Below are 21,259 nucleotides of genomic sequence, written 5' to 3'. Positions count from 1 at the left end.
GGAGCAGGAAAGCTGATGTTTCGGGTCTGGACCCCTCTTCAGAAAAATGAAGAAGGGCCCAGACGCGAAACATCAGCTTTCCTGCTCCTCTGATGCTGCTTGGCCTGCTGTGTTCATCCAGCTCTACACCTTGTTATCTCCTACTATTTCTAGTCAGGTTTGACCTTCTTTTAACAAATGTATGCTGAATGCCCTTGATTAATCTTCACTTACCTAAATGATGATCTGTAATGCTACTCAATGTTTCCAATCGTTTGTCCACCACTGAGGCTTAGCTAATTGGCCTGTAATTATTTGCGAAATCCCTTCCTCCCTTTTTGAACAGTGTCACATTGCCACAAGCCATCCTCCAATCCTCTGACACCACACCTATAGCCGTAGAGAATTGGACAATGAGGATCCAAGGTATCCATTACTTCTCCTTTGCTTCTCTTGGCACTGTGTCACCAAATTGAGTATGTTCATAGCTCTGATACCGATTTGCTTTTGAATAGTTCTTCCAATTCACTTCACATCACAACTCATCAAAAACTGGTCTATGTCAATTTAAAACGATGACTCGCTGTTTATTGTTGTTCTTTTCCAGAACTACATTAAATTTAATTGAACAATGGTGACCATCACCAAGTTACCATCCCACTGAAACTCCATATGCAGCTTCATTTTCTAAAACCAGAACTGTCCCTTCACTTGTTGAGCTTTTTATATACTGGTTAAAAAAAACTTCCTCATTTAAAAAATTCTGCATCTTCAATATGTTTTACATTGATTTTATTTATTTTTCTTTCATTGGATGTGGGCATTGCTGCCTGGCCAGCATTTATTGCCCATCCCTAGATGCCCTTGAGGTGGTGGTGGTGGTCCCAGTTAATATTAGGATACTGTAGTTAACATCCCTTGAAATCACCCCTAAGTATCTTAAAAGTATTTGCTAGCTATTTAAATATACCATTTCAAAATTTAAAAAAAGACATCACAGCATGTGGGCATAGATGGCCAGGCCAGGGCTTATTGCCCTAGAGAAGGTGACAGTGAACTGACTCCTTGATCTGAAGTATACGTGGTATAGGCACATCACAGTGCTGATTAGGGCCGAGTTCCTAAATTTTGACCCAGTGACAGTGAAGGAAATACGATACAGTTCTAAGTCAGGATAACGTATGACTTGGAAAGGAAATATCTGCCCCATATATCTGCCACACTTCTCCTACTTGGTGGTAGAAGTTACAGATTTGGACAACGCTGTCAAAACAGGCTTGGTGAGTTGTTGCAGTGTATCATTTATAAATACCACATCTCTTTACTTATTTTACTTTGGGCTAAAAAAAGGAAAATATTGTTTTAGTTTAAAAATAGGGATGTTATGCTGCAGCTGTGTAGGATGTTGGGGAGGCCATACTGGAGTACTATGAAAAGTTTTGATCTCCTTACTTAAGAAAGGATGTACTGGTACTGAAGGGTGTACAGAGGAGGTTCACTAGGTTGATTCTGGAGTTGAGAGGCTTGGCTTATGAGAAGAGATTGAGTAGACCTGGGCTGTACTCATTGGAATTTAGATGAATGAGGGGGGGTCTTATAGAAACATAACATTATGAAGGGAATAGATAAGACAGAAACAGGGAGGTGACTGAAGATAGAACTAGGGGGCATAGCCTCAAAATAAGGGGGAGCAGATTTAGGACAGAGTTGAGGAGGAACTTCTTCACCCAAAGGTTATGAATCAGTGGAATTCCCTGCCCAGTGAAGCAGTTCAGGCTATCTTGTTTAATGTTTTTAAGGCAAAGACAGATAGATTTTTGAACAGTAAAGGAATTAAGGAAGCAGGCAGGTAAGTGGAGCTGACTTCACAAAAAGATCAGCCATCATCTTATTGGATGGCAGTGCAGGCTCAACAGGCCAGATGCCTACTCCAGCTCCTATTTCTTACGTTCTTTTGAAATTAATTTACAAAGTTCAATATTAAACTTAAACTTCTGACAGTATTTCTAATGCACTTTTAACTGTTGAGATCCATGTTCTTCTATTATGATGTTTGACTTATTGTAATTCTCTCTCATTGCTGCTCCCTTGCCCAATGCTTTTAAATAGTGTGAGCCAACTGTTCAGTTTGAGTTATTGATGTGAGACTGGATGACTGCTGACATGTATACATACTTGTCCAAGCTATCTCCACATCTTGACAAAGTTGGTGCTTAGCACCAGCGACATGTTTCGCATTAAGTATGATTAATTATGCTATCGAGGAGTTAGATGTAGTTTTTCATGCAAAAGGGATCAAAGGGAACAGAGAAAATGTGGGAATAAGGTATGAGTTGAATGATCAGCCATGATTGTCTTGGTTAGCAGAGCAGGTTCGAAGGTCTGAAGGGCCTACTGCTGCTCATATTTTCTATGTTAAGTGTATAGTTTATTTTCAGACAGATACGATAGAATTTTAGAGGGTGTTGCATGGAAATTTTAGACCAAGATGATGCTTTCAGAGGTAAAAGGGTTGGAAACCCCTGATGTGGATCACATGCCAGAGTCATTACATACTCTGTTTTGGATGGATTGTATGTTCCCCATATGGTCATGGGAGTTAGGAGCAGGAGCAGGCCTTTTGGTACTTGGGAGCCTGCACTCTCATTCAATAAGGTTTTTGCTGATGTATTTGCATTTCAAATTTCACATTCCTGTCTATCCCCAATCCTTCAATTCTTGTAGACATGCATTAAAAATATTCAATTCCCTGCTCCCATCACCACCTTCGGCAGAGTGGTCCAAAGTCACACAGCCCTCTGAACAAGAGAAATTCTCCTCATCTTCGACTTAAAAGGGTGACGCCCCCCCCCAACCCCAAAAGTTCCTAAAAAAAGGAACTATTCTTTCCATGCCCACATTGTTAAGGCCACTATTCAGATATACTTGTATACTTCAATCAAGTCCCCTCTCACTTTTCTAAGCTCCAGTGGAAACAAGCCCAGTCTGTCCAACTTTCCTTCAAAAGACAGTCCATTCATTCCAGGTATCAATCTAGCAAATCTCCTCTGAACCACCTCCAGTGAGTTTACGCCCTTCCTTGAATAAGGAGACCAAAACTACACACCTTATTTGAGATATACTCTCACGCATGTCTTATGTAATGAAGCAGAACCTTCTATGTTCAATTCTTACCTTAATAAATGCTAACAATTTGTCAGTACTATTATTAGTAACCTGCTGTACCTGCTTATTGACCTTTTGTGACCCTATAATCCTCTGCATTTTGGAATTCTGTAGTCATTCTGTTTAATTAATCCTCTGCTTTATTGATTCTTCCTGCAAAAGTGAGCAACACCTACCCTATTTTTGCCCACGCACTAAACTTCTTCGTGTCCTTTTCACAACATACTTTCCTGTTTATCAGTGTGCATATTTAGCTATGGCCCGGCACAGACCTCTGTCAAACTCAATTGTCATTTACTGCCAATCAGGAAAAGACCCATGTAGGAATTGTTTTCTGCCAGTCAACCAACTTTCTATCCATGTTAACCCCTACATTGTGGGCTCCGATTTTGCACAAATGTCCTTCTTTATGGTGTGTTGTCAAATGCTTTCTGGAAATCCAAAGAGAGTACGTGAAGCTTCCCATTAACTACAAGGTATGTTACTCCTTCAAAGGACTCGAATAAACTGGGTAAACACTAGTTTACCCAGATTAGATAGGGCGAATAGCCAAGGTCTTTTCCTCAGGGGAGGGGAGTCAAAAACTAGAGGGCATAGATTTAAGGTGAGAGGGGAAATTTTTAAAACAGACTTAAGAGGCAACTTTTTCATGCAGAGGGTGGCACATTGTATGGGATGAGCTGCCAGAGGAAGTGGTGGGAGGCTGGTACAGTTACAACATTTAAAAGGCATCTAGATGGGTACATGAATAAGAAGGGCTTAGAGGGATATGGGCCAAGTGCTGGCAAATGGGACTAGATTAATTTAGGATAATATGGTCAGCATGAACGATGGCTGTCACTCTCACCTCACCTGAAGTAGGCCTGTGTTGTAGGATTGGCACTTCATTTTTAGGTATGTCTGATGCTGCTCCTAGTATGTCATCCTGCACTGTTCATTGAACCGGATTAATTTCCTGGCTTGGTTGTACTAGTTGGGTGAGGGATATGTTAGGTCAATAAGGAAGAGATTGTGGTTGAACACAATTCTGTTCATGCTAAGGATGACAGTGCTACATGAATACCCATTATAGAGTTGCTAGATTTGTTCAAAATCAATCCCGTTCAGCGTGGTGGTGGAACCACACAGCATGATGGACAGTATCCTTAGTGTGAAGTCAGGACTTCATCTCCACAAGGACTGTGTGATCCTGTTACTGATACTGATACACAGACAGGTGCATCTGTGGCAGATGAATTGGTGAGGACAAGGTCAAGTACGTTTTTCCCCCTTGTTGGTTTCTTGACAATCTGTAGTAGACTCAGTCTAGCAGCTCTGTCCTTTAGGTCTCAGCCAGCTCAGTCAATAATTGTGCTACTGAGCAACTTGTGGTGAGGGAGGCTGTGCCGTGGCGAAGTTACCCCAAATAAAGTACCTTCTGTGCCTTTACCACCCTCAAAAATTCTTCCATGTGATGTTCAACATGAGTGAGAACTGATTCATCAGCTGTAGGTGGGCATTACTTGGAAGTCAGCAGGTGGTGTCCTTGCCCATGTTTGACCTGATGTCATTTCTGATGTGTTGGTTGCTTCCAGGTGGTCCAGGTTTCATTCCCTTTATATAAATTTCCACCTAGATACAAATGATAGGCTTGTTAGGCAGTTTAAAAAAGGATTGTCAACCTGACTGCTCTTTCAGAGAAGGATGGCAGAATTTTCTTCCCGAAAAGGACATTGGTGAATCAAATAGGTTTTATTACAATCAACAATGCATTCCACAATTTAATTCTAGATTGATTAATTGAATTGTGCCAGAGGGCTTTGAATCCATGTTCCAAGAGCAATTCAGAGTCTCTAGAAAACTAGTCCAGTGATAATATCATAATACCACAAACTGCACCTTTTTTTTAAAGAAATAAGTAGTTTCTGATGTGACAGAGATATGACAACAATGCCACAAGAAAATGGTAAAGCATTTTAGGGAACAATTTGTCATCAACTGGGGCAACTTCATTTTTTCTCTCCAGCCAATTTCCCACTTGAAGGAATTGCATTTTAGTCATTTGTTTTGCAATCCAGATCTATACCTTAGCACATACTGGGTTCTCAGTTGCAACTTGTCCCACCATGCTTCCAAGCCAAAAGGCACAGAGGCTAACCATGACATCATCTCACTATGCTCAGCTCAGCAAACTGAGCACTGAGAAGTAATCAGCCTACTCATTTTCTTGCTGCATTTACTATATGAATTAGGAGGGAAAACTCAGTCATTGCGGAAGCTAGAAACATTTTTTGTGAAACATATCTGACAAAGGAGATTTTTTTAAAAAGACTAGGCATTTAGCTTTATGTCTTTTGCTGTCTAGGGAAAATTCTGAAGAATGGCAAAGTACAAGAAACTTGGAGCTTGCTTGTGAAAATAATGTAATAAACTTTTTCAGAATGTAAATTATTTTCAAAATAGAAGTCTGTTCAATCAATTAGAGCACTTTAATAAAATAATTACAAATTATTCAAGTATTCAAAATGTAACTTGTTTTAATGGACCATAACAGAAGCTATTCAAAGTTTAGAGATTTTACGTTCTGAGCACAGAACAAACATTTAACATTGAGCCTATTAAAATACATTAACGTCTGACTGTTATACATCATCATTTATCTACTGTACACTTACAACTCTACTCCATAAGGCTGGTTATCAAGCTATCTGCAATCAGTATGAACTGAATTTTCATTCAAGCACCACATTTAAGCTTGCTGATTTATAGTGACTCTAGGAATGAGCGTATGAGGAAGAGTCAATCCAAAGTTTGTAACGCACTAAAACCGATTTTGTTATTGCTTTCCAACAATTTATATTGCATTAAATAAATTGAGATGAAATCTCATTGGTATCTTTTCAAAAGTCTTGAAGTTGGGAGGAAAAAAAAATGACAATCAGCTTCACCATTCTTTCACCCCCTTCTGTTGACATTTTTCCCTCAATGCTTTTTTTTAAAATTGGTGAAAAAGTAAATGGAAAGGAATTAGCTTGAAGGAATAAGCAAAACGACCATTAAATACAGCATGTAAATAAATCCAGCACATAAATCAACATTTTTCCATCCCCAAAATTCATGGTTTGCATAAACTTTGTGTATAAATTGACGCGTATCACCTATGACATGCTCTACTTGCATAATTAGTCAGCATCAATTTTTCGTTCCAGAATTTCAGTCTTTACATACTCTCTAAATGGGTGCAAGAGATCAAGCATGTCGTGATGATGCAGGGGAGTTTGAGACATGGCCACCTTTACATGGATACTGTTGACATTTGAAAATGGTGATCATCTATGGTTAACTTTTATATTTGGTGTATAAGTCAACCTCCTATTTTCAAAGCCTCAAAAGGTCAACTACAGACGTTGAAATCTACATGATGTGCCAACATGATAAATTGATTTACAAATTTGAGCTGAGAGTAGCTGAAGCACTGACTGTTACTTTGGCACCAATGTTAATTCAATTCCTTCATTTGATGAGGTTCAACAACTCATTCAATGTTGATAAATATAAAATATAACTTCTCCTAACAAAAGAGAAGCAAAAAATGTCTAAAGAAGGACTGTCAGTGTCAGCATCGAGTTTTTTTTAAAACAGAAAGATACAGAATATAAATTCAATCCACTTTTTAAAATATTTCTGAAAGTTACAGGCTTAGAAGGTACACTAATCAAGAATCTAGGGAATCTGAATGATTGAAATCAGCAACTTTCTATTTTATGTTTCTCATTTTAAAGATTACAAATATGGACAGCACTGATCTTACAATAAATTTAAGACCTTTTAAAGACAGGTTCTTTGAACAAGTGTACAAATATGAACATGCGTGCACAGAACTAAAATATTTTGCTTTAGGTTTAAATTTGTGTGGCATGATGTTATGGGTCGTTGAGCAGCTCTACCTATTCAATCAGAGCCAAAGTGCTCTTTTAATAGGAGACTACCTACTCTCTTCGGTTTCACCAGGGGTAGTTTGATATTGTGCTTCAGCAGTACTGCCACACTAATCTGGCTTTACAATGTACTGGCATAATTTTAACATCAAAATGATATCAGTGGATCAACTTTGAAAATCCTGATATCTCTCTATTACCCATATATTACTGTCTTTTGAAGAGTTTTTTTTAAAAGTATAAATAAAACACAACAGATTACTCTTAAATCTGAAATTTTTAAAGCTCTTAAAAACCAAACACTCCTAGTGAAGAGAAAATGTTACCCATCAATATTCTCCCTGGAAAAAGTCAGAAATGATTGTAAATTTTTTTATTCATTTTAAAAGAATACATAAAGATGACAATTCCTTTTTGACACAACAACAAGCCATAATTTTCACAACAGGACAGCCTACTCCAAAGATCAGAGCACTCCAGTATAAATGATCAATAACACATCGTAGCATAGTTTCAGAAGGGTTAGAACAAATGTATTTTTTTAAAAAGAAAATTCTGAATTTCCCTTATAATTTTATTTAATCCATTTTTAAAAAGGTATTTTTCATTCTTAAAGTGGAAACATTGGTGCCAAGATTTCACCAAATAAACAATTGGGCCCATATACTTCCAAAGTAACAAAATGGTGGTATCTGTTAGCCTCTGTTCCATTTTGATATAGAATAAAAATTCCTTTGATGGTGTTGTATAAGTTACTTTTGATTTTTTTCTATCATTGTCCAATGTCTGTCACAGTATCGATCTATTTGGTTTCCCCATGTTTCCTGTTTATCTCTGTTCTTTGTTTCCCCTTCAAGATATTAATTAAAGGTTCAAGTCTGAAAGTTGAGCAAATACAAACCAGCTTTACGTCTAATTGTCAGGAAAGGTGTTCTGCTTCTTTCCAATACATACTTATTTTAAACAGTGAGCCCATTCCAGCGTGAGATAAAAGCTAAAGAATGCATCCCAAATCCCAGAAAAGGGTTTTAGAAATATTTTCATACCAAGATGACAATAAAACTCTTAAAATCAAAACTGCTCTAGGCCCAAAACGTCAGCATTCCTGCTCCTATGATGCTGCTTGGCCTGCTGTGTTCATCCAGCTCTACACCTTATTATCTGCAATATAAAACTGCGTGTTTTCTAGGTATATTGAAAATGTTATTTTTTTCCATAAACCAAATTAAAGATCCTTCAAGACTTTCACAGCTGTTACATTTGTTTTTTGAGATCAATTGGAATTGAACTACCACCACTTTTCAGTAATCGGTTCTGCTTATGAGCTATTTCTAGTACAGCAAACGATTCCAATTTCTTAATGCCATTTTCCTTGTAGGAATTGTTACACCCATAGCAGATACAGTCTTGACAAGACCTATGATTTGCATAACATGGGCACTTCTGTCCCCTGCAAGTGAGAGCGCTGGGAGCACATGCTGCACGACCACATTTGCACCCAGGTTTCCATCTTGGCTTTTTGCATACAGATTTCATTGAACTAGCACATTCCTGATTACCAAGCCTCTTTACAGTTTTGTACTTAGCACTGTAACTTTTCACCATATTCTTCAGCCTTTCAGTGACACCACTGTGTTTATTATCACCAGATTTCTTTAAGTTAAATGAACTTTTGTCAGATGACGGCATATATGATACAGGAATCTGTTCAGTGGATATGTGAATTACACAGTCGTCCTTGGTATTTTCCACATTACATCCATCATGATTTTTCAGTGAAATGCTTTGTTTACAAATCTTTCTGGTAAAGACACGGACAGCTTTCTTCCTGTCTTTAAAAGTGTCGTCAGCAATATCAGTTGGTTGCTTGGAGATAACAGATTTTTGCACCTTAAGTGGAGTCAATCTGCTTATTATTTTCATAGATTTTTCTGTGCAACACAACACACTGGACTCCATTTCGTTGAACACACTGGACTCCATCCCTTTGTGCGCCAACATCATACCCTCTTCTAACAAAATATTTAGGTTAACTGGTGAAGTATCTTTTTCTGAAATATTCTCCAATATGGCAGAACTGGCTATATAGTCACAAAGTATCTTGTAACATGTTAGAAGAATATGAAGTTGCTCATTTTCCACAAATGTTCCCTGGTCTTTGCACCAACTGCAAGAAGGCCTTATTTGTATTTTCTGCCCTGTACAACTGTTACATACAAAATGTTGGCAGATAGACTTTTTTGGACCAACTGGATTTTTCAGTAAGTTACCTAAACCAAAAGAAAGAAGTTTTATGCTACAGATACATAGTTTGAATCAGTTTTAAAAAGATTGACAAAACAAAAGCTATGTATTAGGCAAAATGGAGCACAAGTAGCATCCCTCTATTGGGCAAAGAATCAGTCACCATGAGACAATACTTAACACAAGGAAATTCAGGTTTTTAAACAGAATATAGTTCAATGCATTCAAGAAGTCAGAACATGATTTACTCCATCACAAAATAAAGATTTATGAGGGATAAGTTTGAAGATTATCTAAACAATAATCAGATTAACATGAATCAGCTTGCATCCATAAGAGGAAAATCCCACTTGACCATTCTTCTCAGGTTGTCACTTCTTGAAAGTATCAAGAGGATTGTGTTAAATTATAACACGTGGAATTACTTAACTTCTAAATCTTCTTAAGTTTCAAAGAAATGTCCATTAAACGCAAAGGTGTAGGAATTCAACAAAAAAAAATCCTGGAAATGGATAAGAGACTGAATGAAAAGTAGAAAATTAGTACTGACCAGCGAAAATATATCACAACAGAGGACAAGATCCTGAATTCAACAACATGAACAGTACAAATATTTCCAAATTACTTTGATGAATTAGCTGAGTGGACATAGTTTTAGCAAATGAAATTTAGGTGAGAAGTGTGAAATATAGGAAGGAAAGAAAGATCACATCCATACATGGCACTGAAGCATCCATGGATTAAGTGGGAAAAATAAAACCTGGGGGTCTTAGTTATCGCAATACTAAAGATTTTTAACCACTGTAATCAACGTAACTGAATGCAGAACTATAACAGCATATAAATCAAAGGAGGTATGATCAAACTGCATTGTGACTGTCAGACCATATCTAGAATTCAAGTCTATTCAAGAAATCAGGCAAACTTTGAAATTTAGAAGAGGCAGAAGAGGCAACAGTGTGCAATGCCAATGTTCCAGGTAATAAGGAAAGGGTAGATTCAACTTTTTTTTGTCTAGGAAGGAAATATCTGAGAAGTAACTTCACACAGATATTAACGAATTGATACAGGTATCACAATTATCCAGGTGTATTATTTTAAATTAGAGTGCAGAACGAGGGATCATAGGTTCAAGCCAGTACATGGTAATTTAGCATTAGTATCAAGAAATCTCTCTTTGCATGCAGGACAAAGTGCTATTTAAATGGACAGAATTAATGAAACCCCATTCTTGATCTTATGAAGGTCAACAATGAAACAGCTGAGGAAAGGTAATAAGAATAATACCCTGAGGAACTCTGGCAGAGATGCATATCAGTTATAGCTACGGCAATTGCATGATTTCCCTTTGGCCACCACGGACCCATTGTTATTTAGTGTCATACATTAGCGTCAAATTTTTATCTCAATACTGAATGCAGTTACTTTTACCTTAGCTCTTGCATCCACATCTAGAACTAGGTAGTTCTGGCATAATTTGAAGTCAACTTTGCTGATAAGTGTGACCTATTGACAAGTATGGGAAAACCAACATGGGATGATAATTGCACAGGTGTAATTTATTCTTTTTTTTTATACACAGGAAATGACATACATTCTTCTACTTTGTTGAGTCAATAGAAATGTTAGAGATGCTTTAGAATAGCTAGGTTAAGAGGTGGTGGCTAATTCTGAGAACAGGAAATGATAATGATTTCAAATAAGATCAAAAATTATTATCTTCATTCTCCTACATTATACTTTCTAGCCTATATCATTCTAATCTTTTCTCCCATTCCAATACCAAACAAAAAAATAGAATATTCAGTTGAATACTATGATAAGCAAAGGACTACAGTATCCCTTAATTTTCTTCAAAACTAGTGGAGCCCAAAGATGGCCTGACACACACAATAGAAAAAAGTAAAAAGTGCCAGAAAAAAGTAAAAAGCAACCAAATATACACATTGTGACCTGATACTCTTTTCCATTTATCAACATAACAATTGTCAAACCATCAAGAATCTGCAAATATATTCTGAAACCAAAATATCGAAGCCATTACCCAGTACAATATGAGAAAAGTGCTCATTAATTTGAACCCAGTTCTAAAATGTAAATGGTTAGTGGCAGAACACTTGTTATATTAATTAGCCCACTTGTAGAACAGTATTGAAAAATTCCTATTCCTCAGCGATCCACGATATGAATGCAGCGTAAGTAAAATGAGACCTAGTTTCCCTTGTGGTTTGTAATTAACAAGATTAATGCAATTACAAAACGTACAGCCACTTCATTAATCAGTTTAAAGTTTTCTTTTAGAATTAAAATGAGTAATAGTTGCGTGTTTGTGAATTTCATTTGTGGCTATGGCCTAAATTTGTGCCAGAATGATTCTAATACTCTCCTAACTGATCTCCCATCTTGTATCCCACAAACCTGAATCCAGCAAAAACTTTGTTACCTATATCCTAACTTGTTGCAAGTCCCTTTTCCCAATTAACCTTATGCTCAGTGGCCTACATTAACTCATGGTCTGGCAATCTAATTTTGAAGTTCTCACCCCTGTTTTCAAATCCCTCAGTGTCTTTGCTGTCTATATCCTTTTAACCTCTTACACCTCAATGCTCAAGCATCTCTGTGCTTCCACATTCTGTCCCCTTGCATATCCCAGATTTTCTGCAGCCCACCATATGTGGCTTTGCCATCAGCTATGTAGGCCGTAAACTTTAGTATTATCTGTCTGAACCTTTCCTCCTCAAGGTTTTGGCCACTTGTCCATATATTACATGGAATAACATAGAACATACAGCATAAAGACATTTCTATCCAATCATTTATGCCAGCATTTGTGTTCTGTTACAACCAGTATCTGGGCATAGATCCACAATTTGTGATGGTTCCAGACAGGAAATCCCAAATTGTTAAACTCTCAAGTCAGGAGGGACAAATGGACTTTCTTTCTTTATTCACTCATCCCTTCAGTTGGTAATGCCACCCTTCCCTGTAAATTTCTTTCTCTCGGACACAATTATTTAAAAGGAGCCAATTTAACCAGGCTTTAATTAAATGTGAGAAGAAAAATTAATGCAACACACATGCACATTAGAATTAGGATTGGATTTAATGAATCCAAAAAAAAGTTAAAAACAAGATACATAAATCAGTCTTCAAGTCATTTATGAAGAATAAAATCCCTACAGTGTGGAAACAGACCATTCTGCCCAACAAGTCCACACTGACTTTCCAAAGAGCATCCCCTACCTTATCCCTGTAACCCTGCATTTCCCATGGCTAATCCACTTAAACTACACATCCCTGGACACAATGGGCAATTTAGCATGGCCAATCCACCTAACCTTCACAGCTTTGTACTGTGGGAGGAAACCCAAGCACCCAGAGGAAACCCATACAGACACGGAGAGAATGTGCAAACTACACACAGTCACCTGAGGCTGGAATTGAAGCTGGGTCCCTGGCGCTGTGAGGTGGCAGTGCTAATCATTGAGCCACCGTGCTGCATATCATAAATACTGGAATTTTCTGGCTATTACATCGGATTGTACTGATAATACTGACTTTGATAGTTGAACAGTTGATTTCAAAGTCTGTGGCTTTTTCCAGGTTGACTCAAACTCTTTTGTCCTACTTCTTTTCAATGGCTGGCTAGCAGCACTCAGTATTATAGTGTCTCTTTCCTCTTTTACCTACAATGCAGGGGTGTTTAATGGCTGTTCTCAAGCTGCAACCTTCACAGCACACTAGTCCGCATGGTAGTATGTCAGGCCACCAACACACACCTGAGTGATGCAGTTGGTTTTTAACCTCAGTTGGGTATGTCCCTGGAAAGGTAACCACAGACATGTCTACAGGAAATGTCTTCCTGCAGAAGTGGAGATGGATTGTAAGCCTTTTGTTATCTCTTCTTTTTTAGTGTTTTGTTTGGGGTTTCCCTGACTCTGCACAGGTTGTGAAATTCCACAGTCCACATATTGCAAGTAAAAGTTCAATATGTTCACAAGTACTTCAGCGTTCTAATCCATCATGACAGTTCCAATCAAATCTCCTTCCATTGTTTCTTATCAAACTCACTCAGCAAAACCAACCATTCTCTTTTCTCCTATATGCTTATCAAGCTTCCTCTTAAACGCATGCATACAATTAACCTGACTTATTCCATAGTGAGAGTTCCACCCTCGTCAGTCTCTGCACGAAGGCATTTCTTCTAAATTACCTTCTGGGTTTATGGTTTTTAATTATTTGTTCATGTGTGTCACTGGCTAGGTGAGCATATATTGCCTATCCCTAATTGAACCATTGCAGTCTTTGGTTGCCTCCAGCTCTATTCTACCCACCAGTAGCTTTCAAAACTGATTTCATCATTTAATATTTCACAACTTATATGCATATGACATAAACTCAATCATCTGTGATATCCTGTGCATTTGCAGCAGAACTTTCTTGGCACAGATTAGCCTTCAGTCATCTACATATCCATAGGAACAGTCCAGGTGATTAACGTGGTCATCTTCACCTCAAAGTATGAAGATAATACGGTAACTAGGACAGTAAAGACTACTCCAGTCAATTCAAGGTTTGAATACAGGATTAGTATAATTTACCTACTTTGCCATTCTATTGCCCATCTGGTTCACTAATGTTCTTGACAGAAGGAAATTTACCATCCTTACCTGGCCTACATGTGACTCCAGAACGGGGGTGAAGTGGTTGACTCATAACTGCCCTTTGGGCAATTAGGGAAGGCCAATAAATACTGGCCTAGACAGTGACACTTGCTTTCCATGAACAAAGAAGGCAGCTCACCACCACCATCTCAAGGACAACTAGGGGCAGGCAACAAATGCTGGCCAGCCAGCGATGCCCACATCCCACAAATGAATTTATAAAAGGAAAAGAAATGAAGCCTTGTGCTTGGAACTTACTTCTGCAATTGCCTTATTAATGTCACAAATTTTAGTGGTTTGCAATCTTGTATTTCCAGATCCCTCCACACTATAACCCATTTAGATTCATGTTTTCCCCATAAAATGTAATCTAATTAATATTATCAAAACACAATCCCTTAATTATCTATACTCGACTTTAATCATCAATTATATACTTAAATATTTTTGTGATTCAGTGTCAAATTTTGTTTGATCACTTTTGAAGTATCGAGACATTTTACTACCATATAAATGAAAGCGGTTGCTAATAAATACTTAAAAAGCCCTCAACAACAAAATGACATCTTCTTTAAGAGTGAGAAGCAAACTGCCGGAGCAGAATAAATAAAATTTAGAAATAATTTCTTACAAAATGCTCGAATAAAGAACAGACATGCAAGTAGAACTACCATCAAAACAGATGGTGACTAAGCAAATTTGCAGTTGGTATTCTTAATTGGAGAAACTTACATGTTTAACTGGTTGAAAGGCTTATCATTCCAAGCCCAGCTATAAATCAGCCATTCGAAAACACAAGAAATAGGAAGATATCTTATCATCTGTTGAGCCTGCCCTGCCACTTGATATGACTTTTGCCAACACTGGGTTTCAACTCCACCTTCCTTCCAATCCCCATGTCCCTTGATTCCCTAAAGACATAAACATCTATTTATCCCAACCATAAATATTTTGAAGTATCCACAATCTTCTGAAGTACAACATTTCAAAAATTCACAACACAGTGAGGTAAATTCTTCTCACGAATGACTGGCCCTTTATTCTAAGGTTGTACCCCTTTGATTTAGATTCTCCAACCAGTGAAAACAATCTTTCAACTTTTACCTTCTCAAGCTCCTTCAGAATCTTGTATACCTCAATGAGACTGCCTTTCATTCATCTAAATTTCAGAGAATAGAGGCCCAATAAACTGTCTCTCGTCATAGGTCAAATCCATATCCCAGGAACCAATTCAGTGCACCCTCCTGTTCTGCCTCCAGTGCAAGTACATCCATTTTCATATGTGGAATCCAAAACTACACACACATCCAGATATGATCTTATCAAAATCCTATACAATTTTAGCAAGACTATTTTACTCCTGTACTCCAACTGTCTTGCAATGGAGGTCAGTGTACCTTTTACCTTCTTAATTACTTGCTATTCCTGCATGCTAGCTTTTCCGTTCCTTGCATACTCAGCTTTTCTAATCTCATGACTAAAGCGAATAACTTCACACTTCCCTATATTTTACTCCATTATGTTGACCCCTCACTTTACCTTCCTGCATGTCTTTGTACTTTCCACACAGCTTACCTTTCTATCTACACTTTGTATCATCACCAAAATTGACATAGATTACCCTGTCTCTTCATGCTAGTCATTAATATAGATTGTAAACATGAGGCCCCAGCACTAGTCTTTGCAGTACTCCACTATACACTGCATGACAACTTGAAAATGTTACATTGGTGCCCATCCTCTGTTTCCTGTCTTTTAACCAATCCTCTATCTATATGAACATATTACCCCTACTCCTTAAGCCTTCATCTTACCTATCAACCTTATGTGAGGCACCTGATCAAGTGCATATTTATCTACCCAACTAGTTGCATCCTCAAAGAACCTGCACCAAGGTGCCATGGTCAGTTTGCTCATACTCCCCACAGTCCCAACTCTGCAAGAAGCACGTACCTATTAGACAAATGCTGGGCCAAGACTCATCAATATTAACATCCTGGATTCTCATAGCTGTCACACCTGCAGTCACCCCATCTTGTCCCTGATCTCAGACCAATTTTGAATTACCTGTCCGAAGAGTGTGGCTACCTGCCGGAGCAAAACCTCCAGATAACTTTTGTCCTTCCCCAATGAGATGTAATGTCTGCAGCTAAGGCTCCAGCTGCTCAATTTGGATCATAATTTTCTCAAGTTGCTAACACTTACTGCAGATCACTTTGGTGTCCAGCAGCTTCCACATGTTGCAATAGCAACACATCACCCATCCTACCATTACAATTGTGTTTGATTTAACTTATAAATTAATTACGTGAGATTTCCAGCTCTTTTCATTTCACTGTAATGGTATTGTGCTTATAAACTAAAATATAAAATCGCTAGAATCAATCTAATACTTAAGCAAACTGAAGATCTTACATTTAAAGACTAGAAATATTCACCAATCCTACTCACCAATCAGCTTCTTTTCCTGCACTTGTGTTATACTGTAGCTTGTGACGTCACACCACTGCTGGTCTCACTGCAGGTCAGCCTCTTCCACTCACCTCTCAATCTGGAGAATTTACTTCTTGCAGTAAATCTTAGTTAAAATATTTCTTGTCACCCTTTGCACCAAATTTCCAACAGTATAGTCTGTATACTCCCTCAGCATTTGTCTCACTCTGCTGAGGTCTCTCACTCCTTACTAACTGTGCCGTGAACAAATTTCCTTTCTCATAAAGATCTGCTCAAAGAACCTGTTCAGCACAATGATCAGCACCTCACTTAAATAAAGGAGCTCAGGTGCTTGAATTTAACAGGCAGCTACTTTATTTAATTAGGCTATTTTACTTACTTAAACACTACAGTCCTAATCTAATATCAACACTAAAAACTGAACTTAGAATGTACTAGTTGAATTTCCACATTGGAACAAATTGCTAACAGTGTAGTCCATGACTGTGCTTCTTACAATAAATTCAGAACAGTTATTGGAGCTGTAACTATGTTACTGGCTTCAACACAATAATGGTGAATCATGTGTCATATAAGGAAAATCATCAGCCGAGCTTGCTCTTTCAATCCAGCAATCTAAACTAGAAGGTACATGAGGAACAGAGGATTTGGTTCAACTATAATGTACTATGTGATAAAACACCCAGTTGCAATTCGTTTTTATTTATATGGTTACAACTTGCTGTCCAGTTGGAAAGCATACACATGCAGATCATTACACATATTTCTGAAAAATAAGAATATGTATAAAGGTCAGGAACTATTAGAAGGTGCAGTCAAATGTTATCTGGCACTTCTCAGTCCAAGCTTAAATACTGATCAAGTCCTGTTGCACACCAGCATGGGATGCTTCATTGTATGGCGAGTTAGAAATGGTACTGAATATTTGGAATCACCAATAAACATCACCACTTCTGACCTGATCCATTGGGAATGAAGCGTATGTAGATGATTCAGCCGATGACACTACCTTGAGGAATGCCTATAGTTACAACCTGGGTAATGTTTACAAATACAGGATAGTATTTGAACAAAAATGACATCAGATCACAAACTGGCAAGTTGCTATGTTTAATGAAAAGGAAAGAACTTACATTTATACAAAACATTCCAAACCTTCAAGATGTTCCAAAGCACATTTGAAATGTACTGTTGTACTGTAGGAAAGTAGAACAGCCAGTTTGTACAATCAGAGTCCCAAATTCACCAGTAAGACACATAACCAGATAATATGGTTCTTTTGATGTTGGTTCCAGGTAAATATTGACCAGAATAGCAGAATTCCTCATCTTTTCTTCAAGTAGTGCCAGGCAATGCTCACTCTATACTTTTTCCATCCATGTGTGGGATCAATTTTGTTTTGTGCACCAATATCAAGGTAATCCAAGAATGTGTGCTACCAGTAGTAACCTATAAACTTGTTGCTGCTTTCCTCATCCTTTCAGGATGCATCCAAGTCACTGCAAAATAGACATTCAAGCCTCACCTGGCCACATCTTCTGTTTACCATACAATTACCAGTTGCTTTGGCTTTTCACACTGAAATGTTTTATTATGTAATTGCTCCAATCAGCCAACCTATCATAGACCCTCTCTTTTTTTTGCTCCTACCCCATACACTCTCTTAAAAACTCTTCTGTTCTTATGTTTCTTCTGTTCTGAAAATTAACTAACTTGAAACCTTAACAATGTTTTTCTCCAAAGTGCTGCCTATACTATTTACAAATGAGAACCAGGAGTTTGTCGATTTGGTCCCTTCAGCTTGCTCCACCATTCAATAAGATTATGTTTGATTTCAAAACCACATTCCCATCTAACCCTGATAATCCTTCACCCCTCTATCTACCTCTGACTTAAAAATATTCAAGGACTCTGCTTCCCATGTTTTCAGGAAGTCAATTCCAAAGATTCTCAGCCCTCAAGGAAAAAAAAATTCACGTCTCTATTTTAAATTGGAAACCCCTGAATTTTAAACAGCAGCCCTAGATCTTGATGCTCCTATAACAGAATTATTCTCTCCACATTACAACCCCAAACCACACCACACACAACCGTCAAGACTGCACAGAATCTTGTTTCAATAAAGTTGCCTCTTACTCCTCTCCTTATATCCAGCAGATATAAGCCTACCCTGTCCAATCCTTTTTTTTTTCATAAGACAATCCAATCATTCCAGGTAGAAACTTGTTAAACTGTCTCTGAACTACTTCCAACATTTTTACATCCTCCTTAAATAAGGTGATCAATGCTGCGCAATGCTCTGGATGCAGTCTCACCAACGCCCTGCACAAATGAAACATAACTCCCAATATTTCTGTGGTTTTTAATTCAGTCATGGGACATAGGCATCGCTGGCTGACCAGCATTTATTGCACATCTCCAGTTGCCCTTGAAAAGGTGGTGGTGAGCTGCCTCTGGAACCGCTGCAGTCCACATGTTGTAGTTTGACCCACAATGTTCTTAGAAAGGAAATTCCAGGATTTTGACACAGCAACATCAAAGAAATGTCAATATATTTCCAAGTCAGGATGGCGAGTGGCTTGGAGAGGAAGTTGGAGGTAGTGGTGCTCCAATTTATCTGCTGCCCTTGTTATCCTGGATGGAAGTGGTCATGGGTTTGGAAGGTGCGGTCTAAGGATCAGTGGTAAATTTTGCAGTACATCTTGTAAGCAGTACGTACTGCTGCTACTGACTGTCAGTGGTGGAGGGAGTGGATGCTTTTGGGGGAGGTGCCAATCAACTGGGCTGCTTTGTCCTGGATGGTATCACGCTTCTTGAGTGTTGTTGAAATTGCACCCGTTCAGACACGTGGGAGTATTTCATCATAGTCCTACCTTGTGCCTTGTATACAGTGCTCAGGCTTTGGGGAGTCAGTAGGTAAGCTATTTGCCTCAGTATTCCTGGGCTCTCTTGCAGCCACTGTGTTTATGTGGTGTGTCCAGTGGAGTTTCTGGTCAACGGTAATGCCAACAATGTTGATAACAGGGGACTCAGTGACAGTAACACCATTGAATGTCAAGGGGTAGTGATTAGACTGGCCTTTGTTGGAGATGATCATTGCCTGCCATTTATGTGATAAGAATCTTACTTGCCACTTGTCAGCCCAAGCCCGGATACCGTCCAGATCTTGTTGCATTTGAACATGGACTGCTTCAGTTTCTGAGGAGTTGTGAATGGTACTTAACATTGTGCAATCATTGGCGAACATCTCCACTTATGACCTCATGATGGAGGAAAGGTCTTTGACGAAGCAGCTGAAGATGGTTGGACGTTGGACAGTACCCTGAGGAACTCCAACAGAGTTGTCCTGGAGCTGAGATGGCAGACCTCCAACAATTACAACCATCTTCCAATATGCCAAATATGACTCCAACCAGAGGTGTGTTTGTCCCCGATACTCATTGATTCCAGTTTTGCTAGGACTCCTTGGTGCTACACTCGGTTGAATGTGGCCTTGATATCAAAGGCTGTCACTCTCACCTCACCTCTGGAATTCAGCTCTTTTGCCTATGTTTGAACCAAGGTTGTAATGAGTTCAGGAACTGAGTGGCTCTGGTGGAACAGTTCTTGCATTTTTTTACCTTTGGGTTCAGAAATTTCAGCAACTGAATTAAGTAGAGGAGTCACCTCTTTTGACAAGAAACATATTCATTTCTTTGTTGAATCTACGACTTAGAACAATTGCATAACCAGAAGAAATTCCAAAAATATTCACTTTAAAATCTGTGTTAACATGGAAACATGTCCAAGCAGGCCAGTTCAAAAGCCACTTCAATTGCTCACCTCTTTACTGTGCACGTGCAGTTTCTTCTCATTCTGGAAATACAATACATGGTTGTTGTACATACTCATACCTAATGTTGCGCAAGCAGGCTACATAACCGAGCAGACCTGTCTTCTTGTGTATGTGCTTTGCTGAATATCTGCACTTGCATGGTATCAAGTCTATGTACAAGCGGCTCTGGAGGCTTATGCATGGGCGTCCTTTCTTGAAAATGTTTTGCTCCCCAAATACATGTCCATCTTACCATCATATGGTATCCCTCCAAGTAGGTTTCTATCCATGTCACAGTACCAAAGCAGCTATAAGCAAATTCACACATGAGGTTCTGTGATGGTAACAAAGGCAAATGATTCCTCCTCAAACTCTGAACCTGTCTGTAGCCTTTGACTCAACTCACTACACCAATCCTTTCACCATCACCTTTTCACCATCATCCAATAGGGAGTAACTACACTTGTCTTGTTGCATTCTTGTAAGTCTAGGGATACCAGAGTATCACTTAGAATAACTGCTGCTCCCTCTCCCATACAACTAACTCAGATTCTTCCCCACTTCCCAAGAATTTAATTTCCCATTTTTCATCTACATGCTGTTCCTTTGTAGTATTAGGAGTAAACACAGTGAATTTTCACATTGCAACACACAGCCCTAATCACCACCATCTCTTGATCCCTCCACTTCGTTTTCACAATTGGAAGCCAGCCTACTCAACTGATGAGAGCTTGTTTTTATTCTTTCATGAAGTAGCCTAATAGTTACAGCCCATCCTTAACTCCCATGAGTAGGTGGTGGTGAGCCACCTTCTTAATGTGCTATAATCCACGTGGGGTAGGTTCACTCAGAGCATTGCTCGCAAGGGATTTCCAGTATTTTGACCACCGACAGTGAATGTATGGTGCAGGTGATGTTCCCATACATTTGTTTTATTTTGATTTTATTGTCATATGTATATATTATTTGTCAAATCCAAATGCCACAATTTTAAATAATTTAAGAGTGAGAAAAAAAAGCAA

The 21,259-nt window shown here is 38.5% G+C and overlaps 1 protein-coding gene across 5 annotated transcripts in view; it reads right to left on the bottom strand.

Moving 5' to 3' along the window:
• The window catches only part of LOC109927342 (E3 ubiquitin-protein ligase MSL2-like), a 39,505-nt gene that overhangs the window by 10,165 nt on the left and 8,081 nt on the right, over positions 1-21,259 (bottom strand). For 2 of the 5 annotated variants that reach the window (XR_007263687.1, XR_007263689.1), the window contains exon 2: positions 4,559-4,755. Coding sequence is in view for 1 of the 5 variants with exons in the window: in XM_020527333.2 (XP_020382922.1) it covers positions 8,316-9,331 (1,016 nt within the window). In the remaining 4 variants the exon portion in view is untranslated. Of the gene's footprint in view, positions 1-132; positions 370-4,558; positions 4,756-7,419; positions 9,332-21,259 lie in introns of those variants that run through there. The other 3 variants (XR_007263686.1, XR_007263688.1, XM_020527333.2) reach the window with 3 other exon arrangements.

This window comes from Rhincodon typus, chromosome 14, assembly GCF_021869965.1.
Source record: "Rhincodon typus isolate 14 chromosome 14, sRhiTyp1.1, whole genome shotgun sequence".
NCBI classification, from domain to species: domain Eukaryota; kingdom Metazoa; phylum Chordata; class Chondrichthyes; order Orectolobiformes; family Rhincodontidae; genus Rhincodon; species Rhincodon typus.
Note: the sequence above shows the minus strand (reverse complement) of the source record. Positions and strands in the feature narration are given on the sequence as shown.